At 37.2% G+C, this 14,346-nt stretch overlaps 1 protein-coding gene across 10 annotated transcripts in view; it reads left to right on the plus strand.

The window, feature by feature from the left end:
• Positions 1-14,346, plus strand: part of SGIP1 (SH3GL interacting endocytic adaptor 1) — a 200,977-nt gene that overhangs the window by 123,192 nt on the left and 63,439 nt on the right. For 9 of the 10 annotated variants that reach the window (XM_055306328.1, XM_055306327.1, XM_055306330.1 and 6 more), the window contains 5 exons: positions 4,775-4,799; positions 5,802-5,853; positions 7,405-7,490; positions 11,164-11,256; positions 14,015-14,089. In XM_055306328.1, the coding sequence (XP_055162303.1) occupies positions 4,775-4,799; positions 5,802-5,853; positions 7,405-7,490; positions 11,164-11,256; positions 14,015-14,089 (331 nt within the window). Of the gene's footprint in view, positions 1-1,721; positions 1,734-4,774; positions 4,800-5,801; positions 5,854-7,404; positions 7,491-11,163; positions 11,257-14,014; positions 14,090-14,346 lie in introns of all 10 variants that reach the window. The other variant, XM_055306337.1, reaches the window with a different exon arrangement.

A 14,346-nucleotide genomic window follows, 5' to 3' on the forward strand; every position in this document is an offset into this window, starting at 1 on the left:
GTTCTGCCTCTGTATGGGTGCAATCCGCATTTTAGATGCATTACTTCTCATAATTTCATTTTAGAGAGATTTGTGTTGCTTTTAATCCCCTTTGCTGTAGTTTATGCAACTTTTAAAAGTGAATTGTTAGCCACGAAATTGAAGCTAAAATTATAAGCTCCTACATTTTCTTCTTAGAGAAGAACTTTAGTCTGGTCATTAAAAGAATTATAAAGCCTAAATTTTCATATAAAATAGTGAATTCCTCTCAAAACACAGTATGAATTAGTCAGTAAAATAATCCAAGCCCAGAAATACGTATTTTCTGGGCTTTTTTCTGATTTTACGTAAATTACATCCATGCATATCAACAAATGTACAAAAAATGTGGGAACAATATAGAGCAGAATCTGGAAAATAAGGCAAATGAGAAAGTCTAAAATATTATAAGTAGAATTGACTAGAGTAAATATGTCTAAAATGATGAGTTTTGTTACAAAACATTCAAATCAAGAAGTAACCATTCATGGTTCTCTGCTTTAGGAGTCCTCCCACAATGTAATGTAAGAATGTGACTAGAGCTCTAAAGTCTGTGTCTGGTTCTACCCATTCACTAGCTGTTGGTATCAGAGACTCATTTTCCCCCTCTTTATCATATAGGCCATTGGACCAGATACCCATAGAGGCCTCCCAGGGATAAAACACTAGAGGCTCATTTCCTGTCTGTTCTAGAGAAGAACGATCCTTTTCCTTTGAGCAACATTCAAGATACTTAGGTGTTTGTGCCCCTGGCCTGGATTTGGGGATTTAAGTAATACTGGTTCCCAGGTAGCCTCTCATGACTTCTTGAGGTAGTCCATATTTTGAAAGCAAAACTCTAAACAACATCTCTCTCCCCACTCACATGATAGTCATTCTTGTTACTACAGAAAAATCCTGAAGAGGGAGAAGAGGGAGAGTAATCAGAGATTGTTGGAATAAATTGATAGCAGCTATAATCCAGGTTTGAGAGGTGAAAGAGAGGAGTCATGTCTGCTCATTGTATTATTCCAGACATCATCTGGTCCACCATTGTTCTACTGATGTTGGACAGTTTGCATTATTGCCATCTGTGCTTGTCAGGGGCTCCTCGTCTTTCCCATTACATGTCTACTCATTGCTAGAGGCTGCCCAAATCACCAGCCCAAGAACAGATACTTAAGAAAAAAGTTCTCATCAGCATTCATGCAATAGTACACCAAAAAGAAGAGCCAGGCAAAGAAGAGATCTTTCAAATCCTGCTCTCTGATTTGGGAAGAATCCAATTTAGTCCAAATTGTGGTGTCTGTGGCATTTGCTAACACCTGTTGTGTGTGGAAAACACTTTTCTCCATAGTATCTAGTCTCTAGAACCTCCTCCCCAAATAATCTGGAGAGAAACTTCTTATAACAAAACATTAAAAGCCATCAGTGATGTTCTCCTGTATGTTTGTCTTGTTCTTGAATACATATCACTGAGATAGTACACCCAATTAGCAAAGCTATATTTTACCATAGATAGCTTCTTTTTAGGTTCTCCCAAAACTTCCTTATGGTTTTTAAAGAAGCTGAAGGCGTGATGACTGCCTATCTTCCTTTGGCCTAGTTACTTGGAGTGTATGTTTGGTTGGCTGTTGATGAAGTCCTCTATTACCCAAGCCTGTTGACTGATCCATCATTCTCTGACTAGGTATCTGTTCTCTCTTCCTTTTTGCTGATCACAGAGGCGCAGCCCGGTAAGAACTCTCAACATTTTTACCTTAAACATCTATAGAGAAAATAATTGCCAAGGCAAGGTAGCCACTTTTGGCTTCCCATTAAACTTAAAACCCAGTATGAATGAGGCAGATAAATTAGGTTTACTGGTTGGAAGCCTTTGGTCCTATAAGCATCAAGAGCGTATTTTAGGATTATCAGAGCAGTTTTCTATAACAAACTAAATTAATAGATAGGTATCCCAAACCTAGTGCTAAATTTGAAAAATGTGTGTGTGTGTGTGTGTGTGTGTGTGTGTGTTGGGTGGGTGGGGGTGTATGTGTGTATGCAAGGCCTGGAGATTGACCAGAAAGCACCATAGAAGTTTAGAGCAAAATGATAATAAAGAATAAGAATAGTAAGGAAACGATTTTTAAGCCACATTGTTTTTAAGCCTGAATTTAATATAAATTCCTGGACCATAATTTACATTGATCAGTATATACTGATACATAATAATATAATCATAATTTATGTATTAGGAGAAAGAGACATATTTTCAGGCCATACCTCTAGGCTGTCGCATTATTCTATTATTTCACCACTGAAGACCAATAAGTATTAATTTGCATTGCTCAAAGTGAAATCTCAGTCATTTTTCTCAGGTTGAAGAGTATGATGAATTCAAGCAACAAAAAGAAGGGTCTTTGCTATGTTTGAAATGGCCCCCATCTACCTTGAAAGAGGAAATGGAACTGAAAACAATGCTCTCTGAAATGCCCTCCAGGGGCATATGCCATTTGATTAATCATTATTTGAGGCCACTACTCTGCCCCCAGTTGACAAGCTATTTGTACTATACAGCCAATGATCAAAGACAACACCTCCAGGGACTGCTGTTCAAGTGTGGATGATTCCTACCCACCAGTTAGGCGACATTTCAGATTATGACAAGTACTCTTTTTATTTTAAAGGAAAAAGGGAATTAACTAATTCAAAATGAAGGTAGTTTATTCACAATATACATGTAAGGACAATCACTGAAAAGAGAAAAAATGTGGTCCTTTGGAAAGAAGAAGATTTTTTGATCCAGTGGGCTGAATGTGGTTTGTGTCAACAAAAACTTAACCTCGTTCTAGATTTGCCATGCTGCAACCCCAGGCCATCAGAGCTGTGTGCTGGATCCAGCTGACAATGGCGACTTTCTTTTCTGTTGCTGCTGACTTGCTGATCATCCAAGTTAACTGTTCTTTTCTAAATTGATATTATTTTATTTTTCCTAAATTCTAAACCACAGAGTTTTCTTGCCTATTTCTGCCATACCTTGATTGCACTTAACTGGTGATTGTTCATTTATGAGGCATATTTAATAAGAATGTACAGGGGCTTCTTGGCACTAACAGTGCCTTTCAACAATAAACATCTATTGTAGCTTCTTGGTTTCATAAGTATTACATTTTTAATAAAAGGGATAAGATAGAGAGCCAAAAGATCTTCAATACAGCCTCTGGGGTCTCCTTTCTCTTGGGTTTCAGCTCTCACAATTCTAGGTGGGTCCTGTTCCCTCATTGCCAACCTTGTGATTGACTACTTGGAAGTAGAACCCTGGTATCTTTCCATCACACCCATAAGAATCTGACCATCTGAGGCTTCCAAACCTAGAAAAACATTTTAATTCCATTTTAACAATTTGTTCTCTTATTTTTGTCTGCGGAGCCTTATTTTCCAAAAGCCAACCTGTATCCAAACTCTCATAATGACTATAGCTGATTTAAATGACCATATTTAATTCAAATGTTTATTAATCTAAATAAACTTATTAACTTAGTCTAATATATTAATTTAAAATGTTTATTGATTAAAGTAAATAAAATAATCTATTTTAAAAATCTTTACTAGTAATAGAATAATTCTCTATAATGGCACATACACACAGATTGTATTTAGGCAAAACAAGCCAGAGAATAGAGTTTGAAAGATTGAGCCATTCACTAGAAAACACCTAGTGAATTCTTGCTTAGATAGAAACTACTGCTCTATTGTAAATCAGTTCAAAATGAGAGAAAATTCTGATAAATCCTAGGAAAGAAGGTGAGAAGTTTCTTCTAGGTCTATTATAGAGGCACTACATCTTGTCCTGAGCTGTTAATGTTATCATATGAGAGAGGAAAACATACCTGTGACACCACACCCCACCAAGCACATGGTCATACCCTCTGGAATACTTATAATTGTACCCTCCCCTGACCCAGCTATGGCTCTGCTTTTCTGATAGCATCCCATGCTAAGACCCTTTCATAGTAGTTTTGAATCAGAACTTTTTATCTTATCAGCCTTTCTGTTATGGAAGTAAATTTCTGCTAGGATATTATAAAAACTATGCATGACTTCGAATATTTCCTGCCAGGGCTGTTTGCATTCCTGTACTATCACAATGCCTTGAACAAAATAAATGACTTTCAATTGGCAAATAGGTGGCCCTGTGTAGGCAAATGGAAGAAACTGGGGTGGGGAGGGCAGCTGAGGAGAATGAAATTCCCTGGCCCCCTGGTTACAACACCCATCTAGGATTAATGCCTCCAAGTTTTCCTTCCCTTTAACATTTGCTGCTTGTATCTTTACAAATTACATTAGTAAAATAATAACTTTTTACTAACAATTCATGGACTGCCCCTACCCTGATAAAAGCAGACCATACTCCTAATACATTCTATAATTTTCAAATATAAAACATTTGTTAAGCTTGGATTTATTTGTCTCATAGACTTCAAGTTGGTGGTTGTTGTTGTTTAATAGGCTATTCAATATTTGCTTAATTTACCAAATCTGCCCAGGTAGGGATTTCTCTGGTTCAGAAGACTTATGATTTACCCTCCTTTTCTCCCTATAATCCTTGAGTTAAATGAAAAACTGATTTATATGTGTGTGTCTACAATTTCCAACTTGAAAACAATTCTGAGAAAAATTTCATTTTTCCCCATCTGCATTTCTGAGTTCAGTTGAATTGAAATGACAGAAATATACATATTGTACATAACATATATGTGGTCTTAAACCTTATAGTGTCTATTTCTAATTCTAGGGTGCAATTAAAAGGAACTTATCCAGTAAGTATATCCTAGCTACCAGAAATAGAGTAAAATTTAAAAGAAGAAACAGTTCCTTGGATCTTCGAGAATTATATATATATAATATATATAAGTATATATAAGTATATATATTATATATATACTTATATAGTATATATAAGTATATATATATATTATATATATACATTTGCATTATACATTCTTGGGCTTGATTTTTAAGACTCATGAATGTTTTATAGCAAAGAAATCTTATAATGACAAAGGGGCCTCGTGGGTTCTGAATGAGTAATATTCAAATTATGAAAATGAATATGTTTTTGGAAAAACATTGCTATTTTCTTCTTACATTTGTGAACTCTTGCTGTATCATTTGACTTTAGAAATGAATCTAATGAAGTGTCTGTTGATGGGGGTCGGGAGAAGAGAAAGGCGGAAAGAACTGAAGGGAGATACAACTAACCCATTCATAATGTTATCTGATATAAAAATTTTAGTCAACCACAGTGATATGATACAGGTTATAATTTATGTAGGGCACAATTTTCCTCTGCTACATATAGCAAATTCTAAATTCATGGATGCTAGTTAAAGATATAACATTTTCTTGGCATTTCAAGAAAAGAACAGGCAAAGAATGCTGGATTCCTGTACTATGTACATATGGCCTGGCTTAGTATTCTCTTATGGTAATTGGAAAGTAGAACTGCTCAAGGCGGCAGACATTCGAAGAATGGTAGACTACTCCACTAAACTGCAATATACAACTCTTCTGTTTGACAGCTTATCATGGTAATTCCTTGGTTAATTAGGTTTTACAAATGCCAGATAAGATGCTACTACATATGTCTGATATGTGGCTGTTGCATTGCCGAGGTAGAGGGTTTGTTTTACAAGATTTTCATATTGAGTTGCTTATGGATGGGACTTAAATCTCTAAGTGTTTCCAAACATAGCTCATAAGACATATAAGAAAGGAATAGTAAAAGTATGTCTAAAAGGCTTCTTTGTCCTGTACATCAGGTGAGGAAGTGGTGAGACCCAGGCGTTCCACACCAACTCCAGAACTTATAAGGTGAGCATGGAAGACATTAGTTGAGTTTTACAGAAGGCATCACATACTGTTAACAATTCAGCAAATCCTCTTTAGACTGAACTTCAACTTCTATTAATAAAGGTCCTGTTTGCATGTAAGTCCATAGCATGGTTCAAGCATGCTATCATTTCTCAGAAGCGTAGCCTGAGAGAGATCCTTAGGGGGAAGTACTCTATGGTCATCTAAAGTAACTGTCTATCAGAATATGCAGGCCCCACACTAATGGAAGGGTTAAAGACTGTATGAAGATGTCTTTTGGTGTTTGGAAGATGTCTCTTGGTGTTGGATCTGATATATAATTATATTGTCCTATGAAGAATAACCAGTTCAGTTGGATTCAGTTTCGTGATACATTCCACATGTCATACACCAAAAAAGAATTTACTATTTTTTTGTTCACTTTGGCAAAACATCGTATTTTGCACTGTGTATTCTTTGGGTTAAGTACTGTACAAATGGACATTGTTTTCCAAAAGGACTACTATTTCTATTTAAAAGCTGGATCCTGGGATCCCTGGGCGGCGCAGCGGTTTGGCGCCTGCCTTTGGCCCAGGGCGCGATCCTGGAGACCCAGGATCGAATCCCACGTCGGGCTCCCGGTGCATGGAGCCTGCTTCTCCCTCTGCCTATGTCTCTGCCTCTCTCTCTCTCTCTCTCTCTCTCTCTCTCTCTCTCTCTCTCTTTCTGTGACTATCATAAATAAATAAAAAAAAATTAAAAAAAAAAAAAAGCTGGATCCTTTTCATTTTCCTTCCGTCTCCAGCTCCCCTCCCTCTTTACCCCTTACTCCCACCACACACATATAGACACAGAACTCATCAGTATCAATGAAGGGAAGAAATGAAGATTATGCAGCCTATTGTTAATAGCCTTTAAGTAATAATTAGGAGAAAGGGTATGATTTTAACTTATTCCATCCTTTCCCCTTGATTTCTTCATTTTCTTTTTCTGAGATGTGCTGTATTTAAGGTGTTCAGAGGTTATAACTAGTCTATTGTGTGTATTGATTGGAGAGACAAAATGGAAATGAGAAACTAGTAGACCTAGTTTCTTACTCAAACACAAACTTCCTGGGTGGCTTGTCACTTAACTTCTCTCTACCTGACTCTTACTAATCACCATATTAACTACAATATAGAGAGATGATGAAGAGAAATATAAATGGTTTTTGAGAACTAAAGAGATGAAGGTGCTTTGCAATAAACTGTTATCTCTAGTATCATCTCTTCTAGGTATAAAGAATCATGATGATTTGAAAGAGTTCCTCTTTTCCAACTTATTTCTATTGAACCATCAACTTGGTCTCCCAGTGAAAACCAGGGATCTTATCTCCTACTGATTCTCTTGTCCATAATACATTGACATTCATACATATACTTTCCAGTCCCATGGGAGTTTGTGTACATGTACACGTATGTACACAATTACACATATATATGCCTTACCATGAAAAATATTTGAAAGCTTGTATATCTTTTTAGCATTAATATTACTTTTCTTTTATGTTTTGTTTTAATCTGTGTGATTTAGCAAAAAGCCTACAGATGACACTATGGCCCTGGCTCCCCTCTTTGGCCCACCATTAGAATCAGCTTTTGATGAACAGAAGACAGAAGGTAGGAGAAACATGTATCTCTATAGATCTTTTTTCTTTTCATTAAAGTATAACTTACCTAGAATAAAGGTATATGTTTTTAGCCATGCACCATCAGATCCTCATGTGAAAGCAAAGTTCCAATCTAGGTATGCTGTTGGAACAAGAATTTCATTTGCAAACCTCTAGTATTTTAGGATTTGAAACTTTACTTCTGGAAACATCAAATAACTAACAAGTTCATTCTTCAAAAGTGGTGTGTAAAAATTACTGTAAATGTATACAAATTACAGGGAATAAGTCAGGGAATAGTGCTCTGTGAGCCAAGAAAGTCATCACTATAGAGCTAGAACTTCAGACTTCCTGGCATAGTCACTGTCCCTGTGATCTAGCCTCTCTGACTACATTTACTCTCTTCTCCACCTCTTCAGTGGAGATCTCAGTGGGTTGCTCACAACAGACTTGTTTGTGGGCTCAAGACCCAAGAATGACCTTGAATCATTGACCAACTTAAAAATAAAATGTTGTGGGAAAAATATCAATGCAGCCATTATTATTGAGTTTACCTATTAAATATTTATTCCTAGAATTAAATATTTAAGTTTTTAAAATTAACCATTTTTTATGGCTATAAATAGTATATACCTTGCTAACATAAATAAAACTCTATAAAAGGCATCCAAACTCTTCTTGAAATGTATTTAGGTCTAGTGCATGTATCTCTGGTAGATGTGTTGGGTAATATGGAATGTTTTTATTTTTAAAAAGTCATTTGATCTAAAAACACTATGGTAGGGACACTTGGGTGGCTCAGCGGTTGAGCATCTGCCTTTGGCTCAGGGTGTGATCCTGGAGTTCCGGGGTCGAGTCCCACATTGGGCTTCCTGCATGGAGCCTGCTTCTCCCTCTGCCTATGTCTCTGTCTCTCCCTCTTTCTCTGTGTCTTTCATGAGTAAATAAATAAAATCTTTATAAATAAATAAACACACACTATGGTATATGTATAATATTATGTTATTTTTTATACTGTTGAGCAAAGAAATCAAATTGAACTATTAAGGACAATAGAACTTGAAAACATAATTAGTAGACTAAGTTATAGTAACAAAGACACTCTAAAGTATAGGGACTTAAACAATACAGAATTTTATCTTTGTCTTGTGTTTACAATCTCAAAGTAAATAATATAGGACTGGTAGGGTGGTTCTGCTATTCTCAACATGTGGCCTTTGTCTCTTGGTCCAAAGGAGCTGGTTCCAGCTCTCATCACTTCCCAATCAGAATAATGTGGGGAGGGGGTGGGAGCAAAGGGAGGACCAGTGCCAATTCCCGTGAGAGCAAAATCTGGAAGACACATACATCACCTTAACCAGAGCCAATCAGAGAGAATTTAGTGCCATATGGCCAGCTAGAACTTTTTAATTGTAAAAGAAATGGAAAATGGATACTGGAGGAGAGCTAGGAGTCAACCACATCAAAATATTTTTCAATGATTTGGTTAGGAAATATATAAGGAACACCCCTAAATTCTCCTTCAGAGATTTAAATGTCTACAACTTAGAATCCAAGTAGAGGTGGCCTTGTAATGAGGCTACCAGTTGTCTTGTTAACTATGATCAATTTTGCTTTTAAATTTTTAAAAGATTTTATGTATTTATTTGAGAGAGAGACAGAGTGAGAGAGAGCATGAACAGGGAGAGGAGCCGTGGGAGGGGAAGAAGCAAACTCCCCGCTGAGCATGGAGCCTGACATGAAGGTCAATCCCAGGACTCTGGGATCATTACCTGAGCTGAAAGCAGACACTTATTTGACTGAGCCACCCAGATGCCCCTCAATTTTGCTTTTAATGACATTATTGTGTAGTGACTAATGGTGGAATTTTATTTGTTACTTCTCAATCTACCTATTAAAAGAGTCCCATAACTGTATAGAAACCTGATTTACAAAATAGAAAATAGTTCTTAAAAAATCAAGGGGGTGTCCCACATCAAATCCATGAAAAAAAAACAAACAAAAAACAAAACAAAACCAAAAAATGCTGCTTCACAGCTTTGGAGAATGTTTGCTTTCATGTTAAAACAAAACAGAACTAAAACCATCTTTGGGTTTATGATGGAGAGGAAATACACACCTGAACTTGCCCATGAGCCTAGTTTGCTTTCTCTTGAGATGGTTTCATCCCCCAAGATTCTATACAATTTCAACATTTGCACCAAACACGCTAGGTCTTACAGTATCCGCACTTACCTTTCAGATCTATTCACTCTCACTTCTTTTCACTGATTCTTCCATCACTAAATTAAAATGCCTAGAGGGAAAATATGTATTTTGGAGTCAGGTATGCATGCCTGGGATCGAATCTTAGCTTCTCTACTTCATCAGGTAGCTCTTAGGCATGTTATTTAATCACTTTAATCTTTGCTTCCTCTACTTAAAATTGTACTAATATCAACCACCAGGTGATGTTGTGAGGACTATAATATCTAATAATAGCTACTGGCCTTGTGGTAAGTGTGTTATATGCAGTTTGTAAACATTGTATTTATATGTATTATCTCCCATGATCCTTTTAATAATTCCCAGATTGCTCTTATTACCTCTACTCTGAAGGAAAGGAACCTCAGAGGTGAAATGACTGGCCCAAGGTCCTATAGTCTAAGTTTAGAGGCTGGATTGATTTATTTATTTACATTAAAGATTTATTTATTTATTCATGAGAGACACGGAGAGAGAGAGGCAGAGACACAGGCAGAGGGAGAAGCAGGCTCCTCGCAGGGAGTCCCAGATCCTGGGATCTGGTCCTGAGCCGAAGGCAGATGCTCAACCACTGAGCCACCCAGGCGTCCCTAGAGGCTGGATTTAAATTCATATCCCATTAACTTCCCAGATTGTGTTTTACAACATAATGAATTAAAAGCAGTACTTGCATAGACTCTGGTACATGATATGTGCAGAAAAGACCTAATTGTTTACATTATTATCATAGCAATAAAAAAATCAAAACACAGAGACGGAAGAAATAGAAACAATGTTAGATTCAGTGTCATTAGACCTAATACTTAATTTCTCTGATTTCCTTTAAGTGTCGAAGCCCTTATTTATTTTTCTCGTTCTCTTAAGATATTTACCAAATATTTTTAGAATAATTTCATTTCTCTTTATGATACTGTAAAAAGTTTACTTAAAGACCCTATATGATCCTTTAAAGATACAAGTCACTCTATAAAACCCAGGCATTTTCATTTTTGAAGCATATTCATACCAAACTTTAAATAAGCCAACTTGAAATGACTGTCCATGGGATTAATGCCTAGATCTTCAAATGGGTGCCAGAAATAGAACTAGTACATATACTGACATTCAGAATGTCCTTAAATGACCAACCAGGAAGAAAATACAGATGCTGTATTTCAAAAGTTTTTATTTAGCTATGTGTGCACACACACAGACACCCCTACCATCACCACACACACACACACACACACACACATACACACACACACACACCACTGTCATTTGCATTCTTTGCTTGAAAAGAATGAGGAGCAGCACACTTCTAAATTACTTTGCTAGAACTGAGGCAAGAGAGAGATAATTATGTGAAGCTCAATTTTGAATTGAAATTTTGAGTGCTGAAATCCAGGAGTATTTCTTTTTTGAACTCACTTTGGGAAATTTTCTTTTTATGGTTCCAGTTCTTTTAGATCAGCCTGAGATATGGGGTTCAGGCCAACCAATTAATCCAAGCATCGAGTCGCCAAAGTTAACAAGGCCTTTTCCCACTGGAAGTAAGTTATGTGTTTGTTCTGTCTGGAAAAATAAGTGACTCATTTTACTGTCTGTCTGCATAGTGAAATTAAGCAACTTGTAGAAAGTACGTAAGCAACATTTTGACTGTATAATATTAGAAGAGGTTACTCTAGTAGGGCTTTAGAGTTTTAGGGGCCTAGGGCAGTTTGTCAAAGCAAAAGTAATACAATAAAGTTATTAACTTTGAATCATAGCCTCTTCTGACATCCTATATGCCTGTTCCTTCATTAATTGAATATGCATATATAAGAGGAAGAAGCAAATAAGCTAAAGAAACCTACCCTGGTCCAGATATTGGGCTACCACTCAACACAGAAGTGGAGTCAGATAGTCTCTGCTAGTCCTACAAGACAAGGATGATGCAAGGTACAGAAAGGACACATTGAGATGAAAGAGGGATAATTGGAAAGCAAGAGAAATGATGCTATTTGGTAGGAAGCTGAGACAGGAGGCCTGGGCAAACTTGTCTCAAACCAGGGGCCGTGAGAACTACTATTCCAGCACTCACCCCCCTTCCTCCTAAAGATGCTGAGAGTCAGGTAATAGTGGGTTGGACTATTTGGCCTGAGTGGATTGCTTATTTGGTCAAGCCACCTCCTTGATGGATTTCTTGAGTTCTCATTTCAGTAGACTTCTCATAGCATCCACACTTGTGGAAAGCACTCCTTAAAATGCCTTTGGAAGGAAGACTGAGTCTCAGGGAGAGGCATTTGGGGCAGTAGTGAGATGCAATGGGTATCTTCACTTTGTGAGGCTTACATACACACTAATCAATACCTTTCCAGTTCAGTATTCCCGTGGTTCTGCTTTATGGGGCCTAAAAATAACCATCGGAATTAACCAGAGGGATACCTAATCAAAGGCCCAAGAGGTTGTTTCCAAGAGATATTGCTATAAAACCATGCAATCCAGTCTTTTCAAAGATATTTCCTTCATAAAACAGGAGAGGAAAAACAGCATCACCAATAACTATTTTAACATCTAAACTTTTAGAGATGTGCTTTGAGAAAATTTGAACCCCAGTGATGTGATTTTGAATGTGTCTCTGTGCTACTGGGAAACAAAGCCAGTGCAAAAGCTCTAACTTCCTTGAAAAGCTTTCTTTAGAAACCTGAGCCATCCAGATTCTTCCTAGAAAACCTTTCCTAGATGCCAAGAAACTACATAAATGAAATGTTTATGTAGGTGATGTATTGATTTTAAGGCCAATTATTGGCATTTTAGAGTTTTCTGAGTTTCATGTGCAGCAACTGCACTTAGCATGGCAGAGGCTGTTGTATAATTGGTGTGTATGGTATAATTTTGCTCATTTTGTGATTGCAGCATAAATCAGCTATTTTAAATTATTATGCTCTTACTGTATTTTATGTTTTTGTTGATTATGACCTCAATTTTTGCAGTGAACCTTCATCAGAAACAGAGCCCCTGATTGACTTTTAACTTCTATGGAAAAACATGATCCAATTGAGGTGTAGTTTTCAGAAGCTCATAACGAAGACTAGGAAGCACTGGGCTTTAGGATGATAACTATTAGTCATGCCTGTTGTGTAGAAAGACAGGATGCTCTCTAAAATTAAATGAAGTCAGGTGGAGTTGGAGTGACAGAAAGGTACTCTTTCTAGTGCTGCCAAGCACTCTCCAACCAGCTGACCCACTCTGCTTTTAGGTCCTGAAAGATTGAACAACATTTGAGATTCACAAATGAACTGGAATCTGGTTTATGAAATTAGTGTGAACTTCTTGTATCTACCAAATGGAGCCAGTGACAGGAAAACATACATGTAAGGAAAAAAGAAGAAAAAAGTTGTACCTGTTGAAACAGTGATCCTTAACCTTGCCTGCAAAATGACAAGTCTAGTTCCCCGGGGCTGAATCTCTGGGTTCAGGCCATAATATAATACTTTTTCTATCTCAGGGGTTTTGCTTTGCTGTAATTTTTACCAGGGGAATCGGGGTATTTTTCCTTGCCCCCAATTATATTGCTTCAGACTTTAAAAAAATACTAAAAGTTAAAATGTATAACTTTGAGACATCTTTCCAGATTCACTCTAGGCCATACAATCCTGACTATATTAAAAACCCTTCACTTGAGTCTACCCCAAGATATTTTCATTTCCTTCACCACGCCCTAGATTATAATCATCTGTTAATGTGATATTCATTCATTCAACCATAACTTCCTGAGGACAGAAGATTCTTTTATTCAACCCCAAGTCCCTAGTTCCTAGTATGCTGTAGAACTTTGCTAGTGCTTGAAGTTTGTCAAATAAAGGGATGAATGAATAAAAAGATGACATTATAATTATCACCTGACATTCTTTTTTTTAAGATTTATTTATTTATTCATGAGAGACACAGAGAGACAGAGAGACAGAGAGGCAGAGACATAGGCAGAGGGAGAAGCAGGCTCCTCGAAGGGAGCCCAATACAGAACTCGATCCCAGATCCCGGGGTCACGACCTGAGCCTAAGGTGGCGCCCAACTGCTGAGCCACCCAGGCGTCCCACATCATCTGACATTCTTTTGACAAATTCTTATTATCATAAAGTGGAAGAATCTGAATGGGTCCTGCTTCACTTTCTTAGCTCCGAACTTAAAAAAATTTAGACTATTAATGGTTATGACATTACCAATAGCAGCAATATGGATGAAAGCCCAAATCCTGCTTATCTACAAAATATTGTGTCAGTTAAGGAGAAAGCAATCAATAATGCTTGGTTTCTCATGTCTTTTCAGCACCTCCACCACTGCCTCCCAAAAATGTACCAGCCACCCCACCCCGAACAGGCTCCCCACTAACAGTTGCACCAGGTAAGCTTCGGTTTTTTCTGTGCTGGGATGATACAGCAATCAGCAATGGCCCTGGACCCCAACACGCCCCGATGTGTCTGAAGCTGTAGAGACTTAGCATGAAAATGTTTGTGTTTGGTTTTCCTTCCATTACAACTTACTCTGCAGATTTATTTTAGAGTACCACTCTCAGGTTTCGAAAATATTCTTTCTCAAGTAATTTTTCCTGTGTACCATCTTATTGAATGAGGGCCACATTTACTAGGAAATGAAAGAAA

The sequence above is a fragment of the Nyctereutes procyonoides genome, unplaced genomic scaffold, assembly GCF_905146905.1.
Source record: "Nyctereutes procyonoides isolate TBG_1078 unplaced genomic scaffold, NYPRO_anot_genome, whole genome shotgun sequence".
In the NCBI taxonomy this organism is placed as follows: Eukaryota; Metazoa; Chordata; class Mammalia; order Carnivora; family Canidae; genus Nyctereutes; species Nyctereutes procyonoides.